Consider the following 27,966-nt stretch of genomic DNA (forward strand, 5'->3'; position numbering starts at 1 on the left):
ATGGCTCTGACAGCAGCCAACTCCTTTCATTTCCTCTCCCAACCCCAAAATGTGCTTCACCATCGCTGCTGTGGACACAGAGAAGTCACCCTGAAGACTGAGGAGAGGCTTTTGTCTGCCCCAGGGTTTCCCAAGTGGCCTCCAGTTGGGAGAGGAGAGGTTGAGATTAGATAATAGGAGCAATTTCTTCCCTGAAAGGGTGGTCAGGCATTGGAACAGGCTGCCCAGGGAGGTGGTGAAATCACCATCCCTGGAATTGCTCAGAAGGAGTGTGGCTGTGGTACTTGGGGACATGATTTAGTGGTGTACATGGCAGTGATGGGCTAATGCTTGAACTCAAAGATGCCAGAGGTCTTTCCCAACCTTAATGGTCCTGTGATCCTGAGATCTTTAATGACAGGCTTTTGCCTGCCTTCACTGACCATAAATAAATGTAATGCAAGACTGATAAAACTGGCTTAATTTTATCAACATCTCTCACTAACTCATCATGGGCAGTGTGAAAATCATCACAGAATGAACATCACTGAAGGTTGCAGATGTTATGGACAGCTCAAAGGATCAGGGCAGCTCTGATTACAAGGGTTTGATCCCATCCAAAGACAGCTCTGTCCTTCAGTGCCCCTGCTGAGGAGGTGGAGCAGACACACTCCAGGCCACCTCTCATTTCTACCTATGGCATACCAACTAAAACACTGCAAATTTTGTCCAGTCTTTGCATGAAATAGGGTAAAGCATCTTTCTTGCTGATTAATTAGCATGGAAATTTAATACCAGCTGATTTATTGGCTTACAAATATATTTTGGCCATTACAAGAACACACTCACAAGGTGAAATCCTGGGAATTTGTCCAATAACTCAAATCAAGCCAAGATTGACTTTGATCCAGTAGAAGTGAGATGAACATTTTATCTCCTTAGGCATCTTTCAGTACTTTGAAACTCTTGCATGTGTATTTCACATATGAATAGATACAGCATTTCATGGTAAGCTCCTGGCTGGATTAATCTTATCTATGTATTTTTTTTTCTAATTTACAATAACTGGATACATGGAAATGCTTGGAAACAGATGAATTTGCATAGGATCAGATTTTCTCCACCTAAAAAGCGATAGCAAATATACTAGAGAAATTAATTCTTAAATCATCTCTGGTATTCTACTAAATTAAAAAAAAAAAATGGAACACTCTGATTCCTCTTTGTTCACAACACAGACATTGATTTTATTTTATCCTTACCTCATCTATTACCAAGTATAATTTGTATTCCAGGTTCTGGTACCAGACACTATTATCTTGAAAAACACCTGATATTCCTAAGTGTGTAACAGCCAATTCTATAAAATTTTTCACAGGTTCCCATGTTTCCATGCAGAACTGATGACATCTTGTTAATTAGGAAAATCAGGTTTGCCCAAGGAGACAGAAAACACTGTCACTATAAACAATGGTGAGACCTTTCTCTCATCATCTGAATCTCACATTTTGCAAAATTATGTTCTTTAGAGGACAGAAAGAAATTAAGTTTTGCCACTGAACAAGGATAGAGAGATACTCTCAGGCTATGATGAGCAAAGTGTTGTCTGGACATGCACCAAGCTTTCAGACATCATTTCAGGCTCTAGGAGGAAGGATGACAAAGCTCTGCTCTGAAATACTGGGTAACATTGAGCCAGCAGTGAGTGTAACAGGGTGTTCCATTTCTGTGGTGCAGAATTCCAAAGAGTAACAAGATCCAGGATGAAATTTGGCTCAGTGGGGTTAGGCTGAATGGGAAAGCAATGCACTGATGTGCAGTTAGCAGAAACAGAGAGAGGAGAGCTCTGTAAAACAATCAAAGTGTGGCTGCACTGCTGGCACTGCAGTGAAGCCAGGAAGGATGGGGCACAGGAGCAGGGTGCTGCTCCCAGATCCAACACACAATCCACAGGGCACATAGTGATCACTGATGTCTGTTTTTTTTACAGAGCAGGCTTATCAGGTGGCATCAGAAGGACATACAGCAGCCTGGGAAATGGAAAGGAATAAGATGTATGGAGGGTACTGAGCAGAGCCTTTGCAAACGCCCCAGGAAATGAGGGAATAGCAGGGGATAAACTGGGAAAGCAATTTATAGAGCATTTGCTCAGTAGCACGAGCTGATTTTGTAATCAATGCTGGTAACAGGGCAAGGATCTGTGCTGTTGTTACCTTGAGGCTCCTTTGTTCAGGAACAAAGGGATGCAGGAGCAGCCAGGCAGCAATATCTCCTGTGAGAGCAGGGCAGGCTGAGCCTCAGCAGCACTCCCCAAAATATGGGCACCTGCTGCACTGTGCCTTGTCCACCTCATGCACACCAATCCACCTGCAGCAACCATCCCAGCTCCATTTGCAGCGTTTCATCTTTATGCCACCAATTTGTTGGGTGTGGAATAAGGCAACAATTCCTGGTGTAAAAGGAGTTTCCTGTACAGCAAACTGCAATAATCCAAAGATAATGGGACGAGCCTAATGAAGGATTGTAGCTGTTGTTCTACTAATCAGCTATGAATTATTATTTTTTCTACATTTAGTCAGCACATCCCCCAGAATATCCTGTTTGACAGTGGCCAGAAAGTGGATGTGCATGGAATTTGCCTGCTGCAGAATTTAATTGTGCCTTATGGGGATTCCCTTCTGTCAATGATTTGTTGGATATTGATCCATATAACTGGAGAACCTTTTTCTTTTTTTTTTTTTAAAGAATTGATCTATAAACAGGCATTTGAAAGAAAACAGACTAGGCAAGGAGAGCTTTCATCTTTCAAAATTCTGCTGCTAAAAAGCCTGCTAATAATCGATCGATATCTTGGATCATGTCCTTTGCTGATGGAGAAAACGGAATATTATTTCAGGGAGTGGAGTCAGAATCATCATTTAGGAGTTTTTTATTATTTCATAAGACATCCCATTATTTTTGTGGTGCACAACAGGTGCAGGGAAGATTATTCAACCAAGGGCAGAAAGACCTAAGCACAGGGCTGCTGTTGAGGCAGTGCCACCTTGATTATCCAAGCATCATGGGGACACTGAATATGTTTGCATAATTAAGTCCTTGGCTAATGGCAGTGCTTTTAAATGCAATTAATAGCTTTCTGGGGATGCAATTATTTTGAAAAACAAGGAGAATGTGGTAAATGAGGTTCAGATAACTGTGGTAGAACTAACAAGTGTGTTCATTTTTGATAATATCAAAACATAATAGCAGATGACATTTAGTCTATTCAATTAGAGGGAAAGCATGAAAGCAAAATTACGTTTATAAAACGTTGAAAATTAAATTTTAAAAAAGTGTTAGGTAGGACAAATTCAGAGAATCATCTCATTAGCAGTTTTCATTCTTGCTCATTTGAGAGGTGGTCGTTCTCACTTTGTTCAAGGCTAAGACATTTCCTTACAGTACAATTTGCACTTTCAAAATGATCAGAGTCATAGAACAGTTTGGTTAGGAAGGGACTTAAAAGACCTTCCACTTCCAGACTTTCCACTATCCCAGGCTGCTCAGAGCCCCATCCAGCCTGGCCTTGAGCTCTTCCAGGGATGGGGCAGCCAGCTTCTCTAGGAAAGATATGCAAAAATCATGCAAATGTGGCTAATGCAGCCCCCTGATAGAGAAGGGAGGCTTCACCTGCACCAAGGCAGAGCATCCCCGAGGTGTTTCCAGCTCCCCCAGCACAGGGCAGATGTGGGCTGGGCAGGGGGAGTCACTCTGGGCAGGGCAGGCAGGGTGGGGGACACAGAAAGCTGGCTTTGTGTCCAGAGCTGCTTGCAAATATAGTCCATCTTTTCATCCAAAAAGGGATATACATAGATGCTCCAAGAAAATACTTAGAGTATTAGTTTTCGCGAAATCTTTAACTTTTTTTTCCTTCCCGCTTTTCAAAAATAACAGAGAGCTACTGTACCCTGCTGAGACCAACATCTGTGCAGACAATTAAACCCTTTTAGACTCTGAGCAGGGGGGAAACTCAGAGGGACTGGCCCTTTTCTACTACATCCTCTGAAAGATTACAGATAAAGAAAAGATTTTGCAAATAGCTAGGCACATACATAATTACAAAGAGGTCCCGCTGATTTGTTTTTAAATAAATTTGGTTAACAATGAAGTTTTATTTTCTGAAAAATACTGATATTGGCACTTGGATCTGAAATACAGCACTAACATCTTTGTTGTAAACCTCTTTTGGTAGGAAGCCAGATCTAAGACAACAGAATAAGAAGTTGAATAAGTCCTTGGGTTTTATTCTTCAGATTTCACAGGAAATGATTTATAAAACTTGATTCACAATGATATGACCCTGAGAGTTCATTACACAGCATTCTGGTTTCTTCTTTTTTTTTCTGTTATTTAGCTAGAGTTGGGCAAGTGGGCAGAGTATTTTGCAAGGAATTTTCACTAATTAAAGTTGGTTTTTTTTAACCTGGGATTGTACTTAAGAGAAGGAGTTTCAACAAGGAGGAAGGCCACTGTGGCATGAGTGGATTATATGTGGAGTGGTTTCAGTCCCTGCTCTTTGTAGTTTAAAATCTCAATGGACAAGGTAAGCAGGGAGAGAGGACAGAAAAAGGAAGAAGAATTAAAAAGATTCAATTGCAGACACCTTTTTACAAGAACTTTCTGCTAAAAAAAAAAATCTTCCTGTTGAAATTATTCTGACCCAGGGTTCTATATTAACAACTCTTAGTGCTAATTGCTGTGTGTGCTTCCTACTGCACACATCATTCCACAGAAACAGAAGTCCATATCTCTATTAAATTACTTTTTCATTTTTTTCCTTCCCTGGGAAATGCCCACCAACACTTTCAGTTTTCCAGGCTGGCAGGGGCACCCTCAGCAGAACACAAGTCCAGGCAGGAAGAAATGTTTGGTTATAAACACACAAATAAATCTGTGCCTTTCTGAAAGCATGATCATGCTTTTTACTTAAACATGTACCTTCAAACCAATCTGGTTCACAATAACACTGGGATATAAACGTGGCACCAAAACTGGAGAGATGGAAATGTTTAATTTGGTGTGAAAATACGGGGTTTCCTAATATTTAGTGTGCCTTTAAATATTTGTTTCAAAATGTGGCTTGGATTATAAAGACAATAATTTTAAGAGTAAATAATGGTTTAGTTAAGGTTGCACAGTGGATTAACTTCACAACAGGGTTTATAGAACAGGTAATTATGAGAGTTCATCGGATAAATGCTCTCAAGGTGAAAGAACTCTCCTGCCAAGGCAGAAATGGTCAGTTCTGCAAACCTGCACTGCCTCCCCATGGCCAAGCAGGTGCTGTCCCTGCTCTGGGGTCCCTGCATTCAGTGCAGAACGTGAGAAGGAATTAGTTATGTCAGTTTGTATTGTTATATTGGTGATGTTCATTTCCACCAAGGGGCTGAAACCTGTTGTGCCTCTTTCCTGCCATGCCCTGGAATGTGTCAAATGGGATGGACAGTGGCTTCTCCACATGGATAATGACTCCTCAAGAAAGTGAAGTACCTTAGCCTCAAATGGAGCTTGCATAAAAATAAATAAATACCCCCCTACCCCTTGCTAATGTAGGTGAGTGTGTACTACAGCAAAAACTTCCAGACAGAATTTTTTGGCCCCAGTGATCCTGATGGACCCTTCCAACTCAGCATAATCTAGGATTCTGTTCTGAAATAATGCAGAGCATGCACTGCAGTCTGCAAATGAGGCATTCCCTAAGGAAAACCATGGCAGGAATTGCACTGATTCCCAGTCAAAGACCATTGCAAATATTGAAGAGGTGTAAAAGAAACACCTGCTGGGCTCATTCCCCCTTTTCTGTCTCTGTTCCTATTGCTATTTTATTCGCACACAGACACACACATGTAAACATCTATATGAAATTATGCATTAAAAAAAGGTTTATTATTAAAGTTTCTAACAACTTGAAACATCAAAGAGCTTTGGAAGGACTTTGCTCTCTGTTCAGGGGAGGGTTTGACTCTTGCTGTATTTGACCCAGGTTGCTCCAGCCCTCTAACCATGATGAACATTTTGAATAAATTTCGAGACAAAGTTCTGACTTAGCCCAGCTCTGGTTTAACCTGTCATTTTGGTATTTTCAAATTCCTTTGCTCAGGACTTAGCCTCCCCTGCATTACAGCTGCTTCTCCAGCCACATTCCTCATTTATTGTCACCTGATGAGAGTCCCAGCTTTCACTGACAATTCCCATTCAGCACTTCCTGTGCTATATTTCACCTTAGAGTGATGAAAGTATTTTTCAGGATGACTTTAAGTACTGATATAAAGTGATTATGACTTACCCTCAGGGTCCCTTTAGAATGTGTTAGAATTTTAACATTACTGGTAATTTTTGTAAAAATAAAGTTGTACCTTAGTTCCTTTATCAGTGAAGGACTAAATGTTTAATTAACATAAAACACGATGTATTTCACCTTCTGCACAGCCTAAAGGCTCCAAGGTTTTTTCTCAGCATATCAAAAAGTCTTCCTAATAAATCACCATATGCTACTAAAAGTAAAGTGATAATAAACTTGTTCTGAGTTATTCTGAGACTGATTTAAATATGAGATCTTTATTTTTTTATCAAGCATGAAATATAATTTACTTCAAGGTTATGTTGTACAAGGCCTACTTACATCTCACACTACTCAGTGCAGAGTCTGTGTGCTGTTTGCCCTTGAATGATTAATAATATTTTTTAAAAAACTTGAGGAAGGTTGTTGGACTTTTTTTCCCTATAGAGAGTACATATTTCTGATTATGCAGACACCATCTCTTATTTAAATTCTTTCCAAATACACTTTTCCCTAGCTTTTATTGCTTTATCCTCTAATCCATCCATGCTGAAGCAAGCTGCCATTGTAACCAACTTCATCCAAAATTTTATTCCTCTGAGTGCCAAGTGATTTGGACATTCATGGCCTTACTTCTTCAAAAACTGCACTTGAGATGTTATAGGTACTTTATTTCTCTTCCTTGAGCAACTGGCATCATGACAGAAGAGTCAGCATCAAGGTGACTACCAATAAAGCTGTTGGGCTCCAATAAACATTTAAGTTCCAGATCTGTAGATTTGCTGAGCTGTTTTACTGGATAATAGGTGGTATTTCTGATTTAGAGACTTTAGGAGATTTAGGGTTTTAGAGATGTTAGGTTGCTTTGTTTAATGAAGATTGAGTAAGTGCCCAGCAATGATGTTGTGTTTCAGATTTTCTGGATTCCCTACCAATAATTTCTTTTCCCAGTGTCTCAATAATTGCATCCCATTACTAAACTCCATCAAGAGTATGGAATACAGATGCATGAAGGAGTAATGGGTGCATTCCTTCAAACAGAAAACAAATACTAAGCCAGGAGAGAAAAGCTCTCCAAATGTTTAAACAGATTATAAAAAAAAAAAAAAGGTCGAAATTGAGTTTCTGGAACACAGCAAAATGAGCACTTTTAACTAGTTAGTAACTATGTGCTCATGGTCCAGGCAAAAGATTCAGCCTAGTTTCTCTCCTCAGCTGAACTCTACCATCTTGTGGGTTCCCAGGAAATTACAGTTTCAGTCTTGAAATCATCTTCATAAGTTTGTCCACCTAAAATAGCTGACAGCACTGCTTTTGGTTTTTATTTTTTTATGACTAAGTAGCATATTATGGGCAAAATATTATTAAAGCTTGCTTTTTTTTTTTCTTTTAATTTACTCTTTCAATTTGTGGCTTTCCAAAACATAACAATATGCATGCATTCCACATATTTCAGTATTTCCTAGTGACTTTACAAATTCCTGATTTGATCTGTGGCAGTTTTACTGTGACAATAGAAAAGAGAATTATACAAGCCCTCTGTTGCTATTTAGGCTTTTGCATCTTGTGACAAAGAAATTAGAGCACTTAAAAAAAGGTGAAACAAAATAACCAGTAGCTTTGAGATTCTCTTTTTTTTCTCCTGGTCATTTAAGTTATCCTTAAGTGCCAGAGATCAGTACAGTTTTGGCTTTGAACTGCAGGATTTCCACTTTTTATGTGGTAGGGATTTTTTTACTGGAACTTTTTACTTTCTTTTTCTGTTCAGGAGGGATTCATCTGTTCATTTGATGGGAACCTTTGAGTGGAATAATGCTGAATTTAACTTGAATTGTACAGGATATTTTTCAAAACCTTTAAAAATGTGGCAGCTGCTGACTTCAGCAGGGCTTTGCCATGAGCTATTAAAAAAAACCCCAAACCTTAATTTAAAAAAAGAAAAAAAAGAAAGCCACAGCCACAATATACAGTTAAGAGCACTGTGGGGTGCTCTAGCTGTTAAAGGAAAAAGAAAACATGGTGTTGCAGAGCAGGTGTTGAAAAATTAAACTACTGAGTTCAGACCAGTGTATTTCTAGGCTATAAAACATGGCTGGAAAAACACTTTAATGTTCTTTTTCCAAGCAGAGAGACTCTATTAAGTAATAAATATCAAAAGGCCAATTCAGCTCTCATTAGTGTGACTGGGATGGGAACTGAAAATTGAATCAGGCTCTAAAAGTCAGATGCTGCTGTCCCTGTCTGGGAGGATGTGACTCTCAGTGGCACATTAGGACCATCCCCATCTGAATTGTTTAGTGTCAGAGCAAGTGGAACTTGAATGATATGCCTTGTTCAGTCCTCATAACAACAGCAGGACTCATGGTGTATTATCTGTCTAATAATGAAAAGCTGGGGTTCAATACCTATTGAATTAAATCAGCATCATTCTGCTGCTAAACTGCATCCTGAGAAAAATGCTAGAGTAATATTTTATTCCTGCAGCATCAAAGGAGAGAGTGGTGAGCAAAGGTGTTTCCCACTCTATCTGTCCCTAACTGAGATATAAAGTGGTGTCAAAATTTCAAATGCAATCAGTAAAAGGAACCAACAGAGAAAAAGTTCAGTAGGAGAACCAAAGAAAAATAGCTTTGCTCATTCATCAAACACATGCTGCACGCTCTTAAGAAAGAAATGTCTCACATCAATGAAGACTTCAATGAAGTTGGGGTCTGTAGATGATCACAGAATCATTTTGGTTGGAAAAGACCTTTAAGATCATCGACTAAACTGCAATGATGCAAGTGTGGGCAGGATTCCAGCTGCCTTCAAGGAATAATGAGAATGCCCAGTGCCAAGTCTTGCATCACTCAGGAGAACGGTGCATCAAACAGAGCTTTTGTGCTCTTACCTCCAGCTCATCAAATATGAAACACAGAAACCTACCTGCCAGATCTGCTGAATTCATAACCAGTTCCTGTTCTGGCTGCAGAGTAAAATTCTCTCCCTGTTGTGATATCCAATTGCAACCCTGAGACCTCCGAGGGCTGTGTGAGATAATAGGTATGCATTCAATTTTCATTAGATTTACCCAAGGAAAAAAAAATTGCTTAGACATTTTTTTCTTCCCTAGAACACTTTCCACTTCATTCATCAGCCCTCTGCTTCTGTACTGTCTGTGCCTCCCAGCACAACATTTCAGCAGCATCATGGCCCACTTCAGGCAAAAACAGCCTTGGAAGCACATTAAAGGTGACAGCCAGATGTGTTGATCTGTTGACAATGGACACTGGGGTCGTTACTAAGACTCTGCAGTGGAGTGTGAGCAGGACAGTGTTGGGATTAGATTGCTTCTCCCATATCTGAGGTGAAAGCCTGATGAAGTGTTGGGAGGTGCTATCAGCAGAGCTGGAGGCAAGACAAAACGTGCACAAATGACCTGTTCTCCACTTTATTTCCAGTCCTGCGAGTTGTGAGTGGTGGAGGGCTTCTTAGCACAGTCTTAACTCTGCCTAAATGTGTTTGTGTTAATCTAAAACGGGTCAAAACTCAACTCACACTTACATTGATGAACCACCAGAGTAATTCCACTGACATGCACAGATTTTATAATAAAGGTATTGTTTAATAGCTTCCAAAGCTGCTTTAATTTCAGTAGGATTTTTCTTAACCCTTAAAATAGCTTTTAAAAAAAGTACAGTTGGTTTTAAAACATCTTCTAGGTTTGGTTATATTTTAGAGAGTTCAGAGTAAAAAAAAAAATATATATATATTGTTGCAATGAGAAATTTTTTTTTTAAATTGCCTGCAGTTATTTTCTGCAAAGTTTTGTAAAACTTTTTATAAACATTGGATTTACAAAAGCAACTTCCTGAATCCTATGAAATGGAATTTTGATATATTGAACCACTTCAGGAATTTAAAAGGTGTTTCTTTTGTGAATGATTCATCTAGAAAAACATTTTTACATCCACAGGTACAAAAGGCAAATTATGTTTTGCAAGAAATTCTGAGATACTTGCATTTACCATATCAGATCATTGACATAATTGCAAACATTAAATTATACGGCCTGTAAACTGGCAAATAGATTTTGTTTGATTCATTCTCATGTGGAGCAAAACTTTGCAATGTATCATTTTCATTTCATATAATGCAAGGGGCACATATGATAATTCTGGGATCTAATATTCACAGACATTACTTTTGAGTTTCCAGAGTGGCAAAAAAAATGGTGCTTTAAAACCTATTGTTCTCCTGGGTTTGGGATTTTCTTTCTTGCCCAGAATTTTAGCCATTTTGCTTACCTCAGACCTACAGTATTTAAAAGGCTGATGATTTGCTTTTGTGTATTTAAATTTCCATATTTTTGCAGCAGCATTTCTTAATTTTGACATTTGAGAGAAGAACCCAGAGGGAAGCACAAACTATGGGCACAGAAGAGCTTGAACAATGTCAGAACAAAACTGTGCCTGTCCCACATGAAAAAATAGTTGGTTAGTGATTCATTCTATTAATTAGGGAAAGAATCAAAGTCCCTTTCAGGGGCAGAATGTTTCTCCGTGCTGTGTTTTGGACTGGGAGGTCAAATTTTGATGGTGAAAAAACCAACGTAGTGAGGAAAAAACTCCAGTGATTAAGATGTGAATGCTCAAAGACCTGTCCTAGTGAAGGCTGATGCTAACTTCTGCTGGCAATCCTCCCCCTCTAGCCCATACAATCTTATTTCTTCCTGAATAGTGTATTTCATAAATACACTTTTTATAAAAAATACATTTTTGTAATAGAAGAAAGCTCTCTTTTCGAGAGCGGATTGCCGGCAAGGCTGATGCTGGCCTGTAGGTGGAGTTAAATATCAAATAAATGGTACAGCGCTGCGGATCCCTGCGGGACACGGCACGGATGGTCCGCTCTCGGCTGTCCCATGGATTTATGGCAGGAGAGGAGGAGGAGGAGGTGTTTACACCAAGAATAGTTTGTGCATGACTTATCTCCCACCGGACTGGAAAAGCAGAGAGGCACAAAAGCCCTTCCCCAGGTCGGCAGCAGGAGCTGAGAAATGAAAAACCAACTAAGGGCTGGTGGCAGCGGTGTGCCAGAGGGAAGCAGCGCTGCCAGGCAGGGAGAGGTGCTGGCACAAGATTCCCAACCTCAGCATCCTCACAGCTCGCTGCTGCGGCCACGGGTGGGAGGATCCATCCCTAGAGGAAACGGGAATTTGCAGGAATTACTGGCCCGAGGTATCCCTGTGTTAGGTGACTGTACGGAACAGGAATCACCTCTTCTTTTTCCTCACTGATTCCAGTCAAGATTGCTGCTAAAGTTTATTTGATCTCCCTTCCTTTAATCGTATCCAGGGTACTAGCGAGGAACAAGCTGCCTTTGACACCTCATCCTTCTACACTCTCCTGCTTTACTTTCCACTTCTTTTCTCACTTTCCCGACTTTTCCATGCTGGAAAATACACTACCAGGTTGGCCAGCTCCCTGACGGGGACAAATAAACTCTGTAATTTGCCGATGCGGTTGTGCTGGATTTACCTCGCCGCTTTAATTGCGAGATTTGCCTTGTGGCTTTCTTTGCTGTCTACAGATTTGTGTCTACGACCCCGCTTGTATTTAAAAACGAAATTAAAACTTTTTCTGCCAGCGCAGGGCAAAGGAGCTTGCTGGGTTTTTTGCGGGCTTTTCGGGAAGGAACAAGGAGGGGGTTCGGGTCGGGCTGGTTCCCGTTGGTTCCCGGCGGTGCTCCCGGTGCCGAGAGCCGGGCGGTGGCGGCAGAGGGCGCTGCCGGCCCGCGGGACCGGCGCCGCATCTTCCCGGGATAACGGGTCCCGCAAATTCCTCCAGAACTGCTCCAAACTCCGCGGCGCCCGCCGCATCCCCATCCCGCCGTGCCCGGGGCAGCCCGGCCCGCTCCGCCCCGCCCGGTCCCGCCTCGCTGCCCGCTCCAGGCAGCGCATCCCGGGCCCCGCGCCCCGAGGGATCGGCCCGGGGGGCTCGCCCCGCTGCCCGCCCGTCCCGCTCCCGCCGGGCCGGCCCCTCCGGAGCGGGGGCGGGCCCGGGGCGGGGCGGCGATGCTCGGCGGCCAATGGGCGGCCGTGGGGGGAGCCGGCCCGGGCGTCAAGAGGGCCGGGATCCATGAGCGCCGGGCAAAGTTGGGTCCGGGCGGTAGCGGATCGCGGAGCGGCTCTGCCGCCGTGCGCCCGGGCATGCCGGCGGGGCGGCGCGCTCGGAGCGGCGGGCCGCGGCGGTAGCGGCGGCTGCTGAGCGGCGATGGGCGCGGCGCCCCCGGCCGCCCCCCAGCCCCGGAGCGGCGGCGGGAGGAGCGGCGGCGGCGGCTGAGGCTGAGCCGGAGCCGGAGCGTCCCGTGAGCGCCGCGTCCGCTGCCGTCCGCGTCCGGAGCGCAGCCGAGTGCCGGGAGAGCGCGGCGAGCGGCGCTGCCGGGCCGCCCCCTCGGGGCGCGGGTCGCCATGGGCCGGCCCGGGGCCGCCCGCGGGCCGCCGCTGCTGCTGTCGCTGCTGCTGCCGCTGCTGCCGCCGCTGGGGAGCGCCGCCGCCGAGCCGCGCCAGGTGTTCCGGGTGCTGGAGGAGCAGCCGGCCGGCACCTGGGTGGGCACCATCGCCACCCGGCCCGGCTTCACCTACCGCCTGAGCGAGCACCACGAGCTCTTCGCCATCAACGCCACCTCGGGCGCCCTGCACACCCGCGCCACCATCGACCGCGAGAGCCTGGCCAGCGACGTGGTGGACCTGGTGGTGCTGTCCAGCCAGCCCACGTACCCCAGCGAGGTGCGCGTCCTGGTGCTCGACCTCAACGACAACGCGCCCGTCTTCCCCGACCCCTCCATCGTGGTGACTTTCAAGGAGGACACGGGCAGCGGGCGCCAGCTCATCCTGGACACTGCCACGGACGCCGACAGCGGCACCAATGGCGTGGACCACGGCTCCTATCGGATTGTGGCCGGCAACGAGGAGGGCCGCTTCCGCCTGAACATCACCCTGAACCCCAGCGGGGAGGGAGCTTTCTTGCACCTGGTGTCCCGTGGGGGGCTGGACCGGGAGGCCACCCCCACGTACCAGCTGCTGGTGCAGGTGGAGGACAAGGGTGAGCCCCGCCGGCGAGGGTTCCTCCAGGTGAACGTCACCGTGCAGGATATCAACGATAACCCACCCGTCTTCAGCCAGACGCTTTACCAGGCTCGGGTGCCTGAGGATGCTCCCGTCGGGGCCAGCGTCCTGCAGGTGACTGCGGCCGATGCCGACGAGGGCACCAATGCTGACATCCGCTACCGCCTGGAAGGAGGCGACGGCAGTGGTGCTGGGGACGGGGCTGGCAGCCTGCCCTTCGAGGTGGACCCCGAGAGCGGGGTGATCCGCATCCGGGAGCGCTTGGACTACGAGGTGCGGCAGCAGTACTCGCTGACGGTGCAGGCCATGGACCGCGGCGTGCCGGCGCTGAGCGGCCGGGCCGAGGCCCTCATCCGCCTGCTCGACGTCAACGACAACGAGCCCCGCGTGAAGTTCCGCTACTTCCCCGCCACCTCCCGGTTCGCCTCCGTGGATGAGAACGCGGCCCCCGGCACGGTGGTGGCCCTGCTGACGGTGAGCGATGCCGACTCTCCCGCGGCCAACGGGAACATCTCCGTGTCCATCCTGGCGGGAAACGAGCAGCGGCACTTCGAGGTGCACAGCAGTAAGGTGCCCAACCTCAGCCTCATCAAGGTGGCGGCCGCGCTGGACCGGGAGCGCATCCCGGCTTACAACCTTACCGTGGCAGTGGCGGATAACTACGGGGCCCCACCGCCGCCTCCAGGCTCTCCCCCTTCCGTCTTCTCCCCCGACGGAGCGGTGGCAGCTCCCGTGAGCCGCTCCTCGGTGGCCAGCCTGGTGATCTTCGTGAACGACATCAACGACCACCCGCCCGTGTTCGGGCAGGCGGTGTACAGGGTGAACATCAGCGAGGACGTGCCCCTGGGCAGCTACGTGCGCGGCCTCAGCGCCACGGACCGCGACTCGGGCCTCAACGCCAACCTCAAGTACAGCATCGTCTCGGGCAACGAGCTGGGCTGGTTCCGCATCAGCGAGCACAGCGGGCTGGTCACCACGGCTGTCCCCGAGGCTGGCGCGTCCAGCTCCAGCGGGCTGGACCGGGAGACTGCTTCTCAGGTGGTGCTCAACATCAGTGCCCGCGACCAGGGCGTGCAGCCCAAATTCTCCTACGCGCAGCTGGTGGTGACCGTGCTGGATGTCAACGACAACAAGCCTCGCTTCGGTCAGCCTGAGGGTTACCTGGTGTCCCTGGCTGAGAACTCCCCATCAGGAACTGAGCTGCTTGTCCTGAGTGCCACTGATGGGGACCTGGGGGACAATGGCACTGTCCGCTTCTCGCTGCAGGAAGCTGAGCCGGCGCTGGCAGCAGTTGGCCCTTCCTCCGTGACCCCTCGCCTCCTGTTTCGCTTGGACCCGGTTTCGGGCAAGCTCAGCACCATCTCGCAGCTGGACCGGGAGGAGCAGTCTCACTTCTCCTTGCAGGTCCTGGCCACTGATCTGGGCTCTCCTCCCCTTTCCTCGATAGCCCGAGTTAACGTGACCATCCTGGATGTGAATGACAATAGCCCCGTGTTTTACCCCGTTCAGTATTTTGCCCACATCCAAGAGAATGAGCCAGCTGGAACCTATGTGACCACTGTGTCTGCCACAGATCCCGACCTGGGACCCAATGGGACAGTCAAGTACAGCATCTCAGCTGGAGATACCTCCAGGTTTCAGGTCCATGGGCAGACAGGGGTCATCACTACAAAAATAGCCCTTGACAGGGAGGAGAAAACAGCTTACCAGTTGCAGATCGTGGCCACTGATGGTGGCCACCTGCAGTCACAGAACCAAGCCATTGTCACCATCACTGTCCTGGACACCCAGGACAACCCCCCTGTTTTCAGCCAGGGCACGTACAGTTTTGTTGTCTTTGAAAATGTTGCCCTGGGTTATCACGTGGGTACTGTTTTTGCTTCCACCATGGACCTCAACACCAACATCAGTTACCTCATCACGACAGGTGACCAGAGGGGCGTGTTCGCCATCAACAGGGCCACGGGGCAGATCACCACAGCCAGCATCATTGACAGGGAGGAGCAAGCATTTTACCAGCTGCAGGTGGTTGCTAGGGGTGGAGCCATAACTGGCGATGCTGTGGTCAATATAACTGTCAAAGATTTAAATGACAACTCCCCGCACTTCGTTCACATGGTGGAAAGTGTAAATGTTGTTGAGAACTGGAAAGCTGGGCATACCATATTCCAGGCCAAAGCTCTTGATCCTGATGAAGGTGTTAACGGCATGGTCCTTTACAGCCTTAAGCAAAACCCAAAGGGCTTGTTCTCAATCAATGAACAAACTGGTGCTATAAGCCTGACGGGGCCGCTTGACATAAACGCTGGGTCTTACCAGGTTGAAATCCTGGCCTCGGATATGGGGGTGCCTCAGCTGTCCTCCAACTTTATCCTGACTGTCTCTGTCCACGATGTAAATGATAACCCGCCTGTCTTTGACCAGCTTTCCTATGAAATTACTATTTTGGAGTCAGAGCCTGTGAATTCCAGGTTCTTTAAGGTACAGGCTTCTGACAAAGACTCGGGAGTGAACGGCGAAATAGCTTACAGTATAATTGAAGGAAATGCTGGGGATGCCTTTGGCATATTCCCAGATGGCCAGCTGTATATAAAAAGTGAACTGGACCGTGAACTTCAGGAAAGATACGTTTTACTGGTTGTTGCCTCTGACAGAGCAGTAGAACCACTCAATGCTACTGTGAACGTGACTGTGATTCTGGAGGATGTAAATGATAACAGACCCCTGTTCAACAGTACCAACTATGTGTTTTATTTTGAAGAGGAACAGAGGGGCGGGTCGTACGTGGGTAAAATAAATGCTGTAGATAAAGACTCTGGGCCGAATGGTGAGGTCAGGTATTCATTTGAGCACCTGCAGCCAGATTTTGAGCTGAACACAGTAACTGGGGAAATCAGAAGCACTCATCAGTTTGACAGAGAAGCTCTCATGAGACAGAGGGGAGCTGCAGTTTTTAGTCTTACAGTGATAGCAACAGATCAGGGGTTGCCAAAGCCTCTGAAGGATCAGGCAACTGTACAGATCTACATGAAAGACATCAATGATAATGCCCCCAAATTTTTGAAAGATCTTTACCAAGCTACTATATCAGAATTGGCAGCAAATCTGACACAGGTGCTGAGAGTTTCTGCCTCAGATGTTGATGAAGGGCTTAATGGGTTGATTCACTACTCCGTAATCAAGGGAAATGAGGAAAACCAGTTTGCAATAGACAGCAGCACAGGCCAGGTGACCTTAGTGGGCAGACTAGATCATGAGGCTACTGCATCATATTCCCTTGTCATCCAGGCAGTAGACTCTGGAGCCGTGTCCCTAAGCTCAACTTGCATGTTGAGCATCGATGTATTGGATGAAAATGACAACAGCCCTTCCTTCCCTAAATCAACCTTGTTAGTGGATGTCTTGGAAAATATGAGGGTCGGTGAGCTTGTGTCATCCGTCACTGCCACTGATTCTGATTCAGGTGACAACGCTGACCTCCACTACAGCATCACGGGGACAAACAATCACGGGACCTTTAGCATCAGCCCCAACACCGGGAGCATTTTCCTTGCCAAGAAGCTGGACTTTGAGACACAGTCTCTGTATAAGCTAAATATAACGGCCAAGGACCAAGGCAGGCCCCCGCGCTCCTCCACGATGTCCGTGGTCATACACGTGAGGGATTTCAATGACAACCCCCCTCATTTCCCTCCGGGAGACATCTTCAAATCAATTGTTGAGAACGTCCCCGTGGGTACCTCTGTCATTTCCGTGACTGCTCACGACCCGGACGCGGATATTAACGGGCAGCTAACGTACGCCATCATCCAGCAGATGCCAAGGGGGAATCACTTCCGTATCGATGAGGTGAGGGGCACCATATTTACCAACGCTGAAATCGATCGGGAGTTTGCCAACCTCTTTGAGCTGACAGTCAAGGCCACGGACCAGGCCGTTCCCGTGGAGTCCAGGCGCTTTGCTCTCAAGAACGTGACCATCCTGGTGACGGACCAGAACGACAACGTGCCCGTGTTCGTGTCGCAGAACGCCCTGGCGGCCGACCCCTCGGTGGTGATCGGTTCGGTCCTGACCACCATCGTCGCTGCGGACCCTGACGAGGGTGCCAATGGGGAGGTGGAGTACGAGATAGTAAATGGAGATACGGAAACCTTCATCGTGGATCGCTACAGCGGAGATTTGAGAGTAACCTCAGCCTTGGTGCCTTCCCAGCTCATCTACAACCTCATCGTCTCTGCCACCGACCTGGGCCCCGAGAGGAGGAAATCCACCACCGAGATGACTATAATCCTGCAGGGGGTGGACGGGCCCGTTTTCACTCAGCCGAAATACATCACCATCCTGAAGGAGGGCGAGCCCATCGGGACCAACGTGATCTCGCTGGAGGCGGCCAGCCCGCGGGGCTCGGAGGCGCAGGTGGAATATTACATCGTGTCTGTGCGCTGCGACGACAGGCACCTCGGCCGCCTCTTCACCATCGGGCGCCGCTCCGGCCTCATCCAGACCGCCGCCATCCTGGACAGGGAGCAGGGAGCGCGCCTCTACCTCGTGGATGTTTACGCCATCGAGAAGTCGTCCGTGCTGCCCCGCACGCAGCGAACAGAGGTAAAGCCTTGTTCTGTAATTATTCCTTTTAGGCTGGTGCGATTCCAGGGTTATGGCTGGGTTTTCACCAAAGTTGTGGTGTCAGTGTTGGATGTGAGAATGGGCTCTGAGCAGCTCGTGTTGTGTCTCCAGTCGTGGAAGTTCTTGCTATCCCTGCCTGGCTAAATCCCTGTGATGATAGGTCTCCTCACACACCTCCCATTTAAGTTACTTTTTTACCTAGTTCACAGATGAGTATGAAAATGGTTTTGTTTCTGTTCTTGGATTTGACAGGTGGTAAATGTGTAAGATTTTAGTTGGAAACTTCCCTTATCACAAAGCCATTTGACTTGACTGAAGGGTCTTCAAAGGTTTTCTGCCTGACTAACTTGAAAAGCAAAGGGTAAAAACCATGTTTGCAAAGTCATCTGTGAAGTACAGATGTTTTATTTGCTCTGTCTTCAGTCACAGAATGACCATTCACACCGTTCCTGCTGTCTTCTGCAGTAATACTGAGAAGCCAGGTGTGAAAAGGAGTCTTTGCTTTAAGTTGCAGCATCTCCTGGAGCTGCCTTGTGCACTTCAGCCCGAGCCTTTGCCTTGCCATTCCTGGAAATGTGGGGCTGGCGCTGCCGAGTGAGTCAGCCAGCAGAGGATGCTGGTAGTGTGTGGTGGTCCAACCATTTCCCTCTCTGGCTGAACATACTCCTTGAGTGCTGCACAGCCCTACAGATCCCCCAGCCATGCTTCCTCCTGGGATTTAAGTCTTAGTTTTGACACTGTGGTGGTTTGGGGGTTTTTTGGTTTGATTTTAGCAAAAGTGGTATTTCCAATTCTTACTCGGCAGCTGTGGGTTTTTTCTCTTTGCAGCTGCTTTTGTTGTTTCTTCTGCAGGTTAAGTATGATATGTGTAGGTGTGTAACCTTGCTTTCCCGTACTGGCAGTGACAGATCCTCTCTGAACTGATTGTCAGGGAATTTGAGCACTGTTCCATCTCAGAGATGTGATCCCATCCTGGTGTGCATGCAGTGGTGCTGATGGTCATGGATTGTCCAACAGTAGCACGTTGGAAAATGACCTGTTCTGCCAGTCCTGCTGGTTAAAATAATTCATGCTACTTTTATGAGAATACTCCTGTTGTGCAGGTCTTTGTATCCCTGCTAGCAATTTGTAAAAGATACACCTTTATATTTTTTCCTTACTATTATGTCATATTTTGTCATGATGGACAGTTGTTATGAGGGTCAGGCCTTTGTCACTGGGCATTTGGATCATGACCCTTCAACTCTGAGTTTGAGCAAAGAGTTTCTTGACTGGGGAAGGACTCATAGGAGACCCAACCCTATGGCTGCAATATTCTTACATGTTGTGAAAGCATTGTTTGCTGAGCAGGGAAGAGACCAACCACTGAAACCTTGAACAACTTTTACACTGTTGTTGTTCAATGCAAACAACTTCTCAAATCACAAGCAAATGTTTTATTCTGTAAAGAGCTTTGAGAGGCATAATTGGGAGTTAGAATTTCCTATTGCTGGTTGTATCTTTATAGCCTCTAAAATGTGTCTTCTCCCAAATGTAATTAGCTTCTTTACTGTGCTTCTTTATAAATGTATTATAAATTATAATCAGCTTTCTACTTGCAAAAACATAACCATATGCAGTCTTCCTCTTAACTGATGGGATTTGTCTGGAAAGCTTTTGCTGTCCAACATAAGACCTACTTCAGTGACATTCTGTGTGCAAGCTGACTCTCAGTGAGTGCTGCATAAGCAACACAACTTTTTTTCCACATATTTATTTTTTTTTCTGTTTGATTTTGGTTTGGATTTTTTGTTTTTTTGGTGGGGAGAAAACATGAATATTGATGAATTATTGTGTATTTTATTTCTTCTCTTATGAAGAGTGTGTTGGGTTTTGTGTCTTGGTATGCTTAAAGAAGAGGGAAGAATGGTAATAGGATATTCTTAGCAATGTCTACATGATTATTCTTCATTGCCTGCTACACTCTCTGCCCTGATGGCAGAAATCATCTTAATTGCACTGTGGCATGTGAGTGAGGGAACCTCTGAGCATGAGGAGCTGCCCAGTGCTAAAGGTGCTGCCTGAGATGGGCCAGCAGAGCAGGCAGAGTGCAGGAGTTAATGGCTCTTTTGTCTGATACAGACTGCACCAGTGGGCTTGGGTGGCAGATACCTGGTGTGAAATAGAGACATTTACACTTTCCAAACAGTGACCCGGCTTTGTCTTGCCAGCAGGCACTATAAAAGAAGGGCAGGCTTGCGTGAAACCACTTGAATTAATCCTTGTCATTGGGAAGTGGGGTGATTTTAGTTCCTCCCGCCCCCAAATTGTCACTAATTAATTTTATTTTTTAAAATAGTATCAAATATGTGGAAAAGTTTTTTAATTTTATTTTGGATTTTTATCCCATTTGTAATCTACAGTGACAAACCAGATGATTTGACATTGTGTGAATGTGTTTTGTGATCGGTGTTATCTTTTCCCCCTCTTGTATTAATCATTAGGTTAAGACAATCATCACTGTTGGGCTCATGTGAAAAAGAATAATGTAGGTGTCCTAAAGGGGTCCCTTCAGTTTACCTTTTAAATGTTTCTGCTAGGGAAAAACCTCTCAGCAAAACTCCTTTCTCTTGGTTTTCCAGCATAAATTCTCTTTCAACTTTTTGGGCAGGGCTGAGGGTATTTATGTTTATATTTATTTTATATTTATGATTTTATATTTAATATGAAATGACTGATGCCTACTGGCATCACTTGCACACCCCATGGCTCCCCTCAGCCCTGCCTCCCCAAACAAGGACTGTGTGCTGCAGGATATTTTGGGTGATATATTTGTGTGTTGTGCCCTGGTTTGTGTCTGGCAGCAATAATAGGAACCCAGGGACAATACCTCAGTCTTCAGTGCTGTGTTACCAGGGATTAAGAGGAATTAGGCAGGATCTCCAGTTTGCATGTTTAACCCTTCAGTGGGTGGCTTCCTTGAAGGGAGCTGTGAGCTTGCTGGGAACCAGTAGTCCCTATATATCATATATAGTGATGTATTTATCAATCTGTGACAGTTGAGAGGGGGTAACACCTTGGGAGGTGAATTCCTCTTTCAGTTCATCATCTTTCAAATGCTTTAAATAGGTTCACAGCTCCCAAGGAAGGGGGGAGAAGGGTGTAAATGAAGAAAGTGTATAAACTTGCAGTGAAAGGTTTATTGATTTAAAAATGGAAACACTTGGAGAGGCAGATCAGTGGTCCTGTCAGTGCTTTTTACCTGGGAATGTTAATATCCTTTCAAAAAGAGGGGGATTGTCTTCATCTGCAGGCAGGGAGAGATGAGACACTGGGTTTTCTTCTGCACTTGTGCATTTGTAGCTTCATCCTGTGAGTACTTCATGATTGACACTGCTGGGAATCTTGGACTTTCAAGCTGGGGAAGTGTTTGTTCTTTATTCAGCCAAGATGTGGGGATTTCAGACAATGCTTAGTAAACATCTGGAAATTAATGAGAAAAGGTGGCCTGCTGGAAAGACAATCATTTTGACTCGGTAGGAACTGCAGCCATGGCTATAAAGCCAGGATTGCATGGTGTAAATGGCTGATGTGGAGCCTTTTGTCTCAGCCCAGGCTGTGTCCTGTGTCACTCCTGCATCCCTTGGGCAGCATCCCTTGGGCTGCATCCCTTGGGCTGGGCACTGCTGCATCCCTTGGGCCATGGAGAGAGGAAAAAGGGGTGGCCTGGTGGGGCCAGACACTGAAGGTGCCCCTTGTCCAGCCAAGCTGGCTAATGGAAGGCTTTACATTTAGTAAAGGAATTGAAACCCACTCCAGAGAAGTCTTATCTTGGCACGCCTCGTATTTACCAGCACAAACAAGAACAATGGGGTTCTCCTTGTATTCATGCTATTTATAGATCGATTCATTCTTTAATGATACATGGCACATCAATTGTTGCCTGACAAAGGAAACTGCTTATGAAACCTTGGAGTAAACAATGAAAATCTGCTGCCTTGTCCCAGCTCCAAAGACACTTTTTTTTTTTCTTCCTAAAGCTGATATTGCTGATTCTAAGAAATGTGTAATTATTCAAGTTACTACTGTCATTTGCATGATCTGAGAAAGGATCTCTGAGCTGTCCTTGAACTGGAGTGGGAGATGAGTGTTCCTTTTGTGGAAAACTATTCAAAACCAATTTGTGCATTTTGGTTCAAAGTTGGCCCTTTTTTCATCCTCTCTAATTTCTTTAATGATTCAGCCTTGCTACATGTTCTTAATATCTAGAATTTCTCATTTCTTTGCTATTTTAGCAGCCTTTGGGCATTTTTGCATGTGAGGTGACTTCATAATTTTTGTGTTAAAAATCACTAGACTTCTAAAAACAACATTCCTTATTACGGAAAATATTATTTTTCCTGCGTCTCTAGTGCAAACACGAGAAACAATAGCCAAAAAAACTGGGCAAAATTTTCATGTGCTTATTTTTGCTAAGTGTTAAATTCTTTATATGAATCTCCAAACGTTTCTTGGGTCCTATCAGTGTTAGTGAGTGAGTTGTAAAGTGATACCCCCAGGGCTGGGGGAGCACAGGACTCTTTCCATGTGTTAGGGGAAGCAATCAGTGCTGCCCAGTTGGTCCCCAAAGCCTGCTTGCCCTCCTGGTGTCCCCAGCCCTCACCTGTATCTTTACTGGGATGCTGGGGATGGTGTCTGAGCTCTTTGCTGCTGTCTTGTTTCTCTGAGGCTGCACCTCTCCAAAGGATGCTCATTCCCTTCCGACTGGCAGAAGTTTCCATGTTCTGAGTCTTTCCAAGCTTGAGCTGCCACTTCCCACCCCTGCAGGAGCAAGGTGTCCATTTAATTTACATCAAAGCAAGCCCTTGGCGTGACATAGCTCTGCTGGCACAGTTTGTTTTAACTCTGTCTAGACTAGCATTGCTGTTAACTCAGTTTGGTTTCTTACTCTGTGCAAGAGACTTTGTGTGGAGGCAAGCCTAGCACACTCGAGTTCCAATTAGAAAAGGAATTTATGGTGAACTAAAATTGAAGTGAAACAAAGAGTTTTCCTCACACCTTCCCCAAGTCTGGAAAAGTGGTACTAGATCAGAATGGTGCATCAGTGCCACACTGATTTGTTTCAGTGAATTTTACAGCTGACTTGGCTTTGCCAAGAATAATACCAGATACATTTGAGAAACTGTGTCTTTGTTTTGCTGCGACGTTTCTCTCTATTCTAATAAATCTTATTTTTAATTAGACCCTCAGTCTAGACTGTCAGGCAGGTTTGTTTTTACAGTGATCTATTTTTGTTTACTTCCTCACAGCAAAAACATTCCAAAAGGACAGTAGAACAGATGGAAACTGATAGCCATGATGGTGCTGTAAAAATACATCGGGTTGCATTAGTTAATGCAAAAGAATTTCAAAGGGCCTGTGATGAAGTGGTAATTTATGTGCCAACAGCTATGCAAAAAGTAATGAAAACAAGAGTTTGCCTCATCATTTCATGTCCTGCAGCTGTCACACACGCATGCTGATGGTAGCTAGGCTGTGGCTTGTACTGACACAGTCTTAACAAGGGATCTTGATCTTAAAGAAGTGTGTGAGGGTTCTGCTGCAATTAATGCAGCCATCCAGACCTGCAGGCAGAAGGGCATTCAGCAGCTCTCAGGCTCAGACAGGTGGAAGGAACTTTTGGAGAAGAGCATCTTCTTGCACTTCATCACATTCTTGCCCTCTGCACTCTGTGCCCCCATGGCCAAGTTTGGGTTCCCTGCCCAAGTGAGGGAATATGACTGCTAAGAGCCCTGTGAAGTGAATTGGGTTCTCTAATAGAGCTCAAACATGGAGATCTATTTTTCTCACAGATCTCTAAGTGAAATGATGTACTGACCCTTGTGATCAGTCCCTCTCCAGCTCTCTCATAGCCCCTTCAAACACTGGAGGTGCTCTGAAGTCTCCCTGGACTCTTTTCCAGGCTGGACAACCCCAGCTCTGTCAGCCTGCCTTGACAGAAGAGGTGTTCCAGCCCTCATGTTATGTACTTTTTATTAAATTCTCTATGAGTGGCACTGATAAAACTGATGAGCTGGAGACTTTGTGTTTTACAAGTTGCTTTTGACTCCTTTCCAGGCTCTTAGTTGGATCTCTCTTTTATGGGGCATCTTAGGAGTATGGAGCATGGCTGTGATGGGAATGAGGAGGGGATTTATGGGCTGGGTTAGGACAGCAGCTGCTTTTGGAGGTGTCCATCCCCAGATGGAGCATCACAACTCATTGCTGTGCTGTCTCCTGGAGAGCAGAGCTGGACCAGCAGCACCCATGGGTCACAGCTCTGTTCTGATACTGCTGCTGCTGCAAGTTTATAATCTACTATGGAAGCAAAAAAATAACAAAAGACAACTTTCAACCCAGTGAGTTATGCTAAGGAGCGTTAGTTTTTGTTTTAAAATCATTTCAAGTTTTTTCCTCAAGGATTTCTTTGGAGATTGTTTGAATTTTAATGCTTCTGAAGCCTTTTCAAGATGCTTGTCTAAAATATAAATGAGAATAACATTAATTTAAGGTTTTAAACAAGTGCTTCATACCTAGTCCTTTTTGGGTTTTAAGGCAAACATTTAATTTTCATTAACTGCAATATAATCCAGAAGTCTGTTATTTCTAAGAACATGTATATGATGTTTCACCTACCCAGATGTGTAGCCCTCTTTCTAAGCTATGAACAGCATTTCTATCCTATTTGTACCAAATTAATTTAAGTACCAAATTAATTTAAGTAGCATCCAACACTAGATAGCACTGAATTACACAGAGCCATGCTAATTGGCTTTCAAAACAAGAATTTGATGTGCAGAATCCTGAAGCATCTGAGGAGAGGGAAAAAAAAAACAAATTGGTTTTTGGGGCATGTGTGTATATTGAGACAGAAAAAATTACTCTAAGCTGAAGGGGTGTGTTTGCCATGGGCACTGTGTATGGGGAAATTTGTGATTCTGTTTCCCTCAGAGTGTACTAGGAGATAAATTGTTCCTCGGAGAGCTGGAGAGAGAGCTGAGCTGAGTGCTTTTCATGTCAGCTCCTTTCTGGATCATTTTTGATAAATTAAGAGAGTTCTCCTGAAATAGTTCAGAGGAATAAATAAGATGCCAGAGCTGTGCTGCACATCTGTAGTATATGTGTTTAAAGCTTGACTTTTCCATAGGGGTTTTCTTCTATAATATTACACTTCAGGGTTCCTGGTGTTTTCCCCATTTTCATTCTTTATTCTTTTCAATACAACATTTCTTTTTAATCCATCAAAATGTCAAGCTTTCTGAAATATTGAAGACACATTGCTGTTACAAGGCTATTTAGAAACAGAAGGTGAACTCAGTAGTTTATTGTACTCTTACTCTTTTGAGACCTGCATTTCTGAGTGTATTTAAATGACTTTTTTTTTTTCCTGAGCATGATTCTATTCCCTCTGAAAGTTGCCTTATAAAGTTTTTATGCCTTCTTGCTTTGAGGAAACAATTTGAACCTTTATGATTTCAGTGAACATATTAATGAAAATCCAGATTTTTAACCCCGGTAGGGTCATGTCAGATTGTCTGGGAACTAATTTATGGTGGTGGTGATTTTCTTACCACTGTTTTCTTTCTTTAGCAGCGCCCTTAACTTATGCACTTCAAACTTTCGAGGAATTAGCCTGTTTTATTTTATTTTTACCTATACATTTCTACACTCCAGATGATTTCTATGCTCAGCACTGAAAATTGTGCAGGTTTTTTTTGACATCTGTTTGTTTTTTGGGCCAAGCTACCAAGTGGGGTTGCAGTCCCTCAGAATGAGGTTAAGTGATTGTGTTGAGGTGGTAATTAATTAAACATATGCACACCAATACCTTGTTATTTCAAGTCCTGGAATTAAGAGGCTCAGAACACTGCCAGCAGAGAGGGGAGGAAGAGGGAGGGGACTTCTTGCAGGGCAGGATGATATGGGGCAGGAGCAAGCTGCACACATGCCTGCCAAAATGCTTGGACCAGACCAGAGGAACACAGATGGCTGAGGCTGATAAAGGTGTCTCTTATTGTGTTGGCTTTTGTTGTGCTTTTTTTTTTTTCTTTCTCCTCAGCACTGTTTTGAGTTTGTGTGTGAGGGACGGGTAAGAGGGGAGGAAGACAAGTGCATTGTGTAATATGTTTATTTTGATACGTTTTACAGCCTAGGAAAGGAGCTGTGTAAATTCAATCCTCCTTCTCGGTAGGACGCCAAAGGCTGGAGCTGAGCCCTCCTTTTAGGTCTGTGTAACAAATGAACAACAATGCATCTTCAGGGATTTATGTCAGCCTTCAACTCTTATCTGCTAATAGAAAAATCCCCATCCACTGCTGAAAGTAGCTCCCAAAAGTTGGACTGGGGAGCCTTGGACGCGCGTGGCTGCCTCTGCTCATAACCAGCTCTCCACTTCCACGGCCCCAGGTGATTTTATTTATTTATTGCAATTTTCTGGGTCTGTGTGTGAACATCAGGTGTAAACATGTGTGTATATACATGTACAGATAGTGTCCTGCCCTTCCAGGTGGTGCCCAACTCTGCCCCCAGTTTTCCTGGAGGCACTGCAGGACAGGAATGTGTTAAGGAAGAGCAAAGCCCAGCCCAGCTCTTCTTAGCATTTGTTATTTATTGTTCTAGAAATTAGCTGGTCGCTGCTATCTGGAAATGTCATGTCTGAACTTTAAAGCTGCGTGCAGAAATAAATCACTGCCACCAGACGTGGTGGCTGTTCCAAGTCTGTCAGGGCTGTTCCACCCTATCCATCAGGGCAAGGCTGGGGAGAAGGGAGTAGAAGCAAGACCTTTTTTCCCTCCATCTATCTAAAACAAAATCTTAAAGAGGCAATTTCTTTCTAAGATTCTTGTCTTGTAAATGAAGGCTTCACACTAGGGCGAATAAATTTCATTTTGAAGATGTTTTTTTTCAATTTGCAGTCATTAAGTTGAAATATCACAGTTGTTTTTCATAGAAACTAAGATATTAAACATCTAGTTGCAAAATCATGCTCTTAATGGTGTAACTAAGCTTCATCCAAATCAGGGCTGTTTTGGGCTGTTATCATCTAGATATTCTTTCTGTCCTTCCTTGATCATCCCACATGTATCTGTTTCTAAAACACCCATGGAAATACAATTTACAACAGAAAAGCTGCCCAAAACTGATGGAGGGAGACAGTTTTTCATTCTGAGGTACATAAAAATGAATGTGCTTTTCTGATGCCATGAGGTCTCACATGTACAAAGCAGTCTCTTCTAAAAGTATGTCCTAATATTATGATTATTAATTGTGGCTGCCACTGTGCAAATAGAAAAATAAATGCAGCCCAGCTACATTCCCTTTTCTTAGAAAAAGAAAAAAAACCCTTTTGTGTGAGTAAGAAAATGCTACTTTTTTTTTTTTCTGTGAAAATACAACATTGTTATTACAGCTTTGGCTCTCTAAAGGGTGTATGAGCATGAGAATCTGGAGTATATGAAAGAAATTATTACTAAACAGTGGACTGGCTTTCCTTTGAGTTCTGCTAATTTTCCTCCACTGTAACTCTATTTTATTTAGTTAAATTGCTCTTAATTTACATTGGTATAACCAAGCAGAAAATAAGGGCCTGTGTACATGAGAAGGACTTTCTACTCATGTAAATTAAAATCTATATTGAAAATGACACGGGGTAAACACCAAACATCTAACAAAAAGCTTGGCCCTTGCCAAGGAAATAAAGGAAATCAAGACATTCTGGAGTCTATAATTAGGCACTTTACATGGCTGGAGCTCTGTAAAAAGGAATAGAAGACAATGGTGTCAGCACAGAACTCCAAGGAAAAGAACTAGGGATAAATTTTGCTGTGAAGTGGGCAGCAGTTTTGTGGGAGCCTGGGTGGAGAAGTCCAACTCCAGGATATAATTTGTAAGCAAACACACTTCTCACTGCTCATGT

General features: G+C 45.0%; 1 protein-coding gene across 1 annotated transcript in view; it reads left to right on the plus strand.

Moving 5' to 3' along the window:
* Positions 1–12,749: 12,749 nt before the first annotated feature.
* Positions 12,750–27,966, plus strand: part of FAT4 (FAT atypical cadherin 4) — a 117,491-nt gene continuing 102,274 nt past the window's right edge. Inside the window, exon 1 of the mRNA XM_033060977.1 lies at positions 12,750–18,011. Coding sequence (XP_032916868.1) covers positions 12,750–18,011 — 5,262 coding nt within the window. The remainder of the gene's footprint in view (positions 18,012–27,966) is intronic.

The sequence above is a fragment of the Catharus ustulatus genome, chromosome 5 (assembly GCF_009819885.2).
Source record: "Catharus ustulatus isolate bCatUst1 chromosome 5, bCatUst1.pri.v2, whole genome shotgun sequence".
In the NCBI taxonomy this organism is placed as follows: Eukaryota; Metazoa; Chordata; class Aves; order Passeriformes; family Turdidae; genus Catharus; species Catharus ustulatus.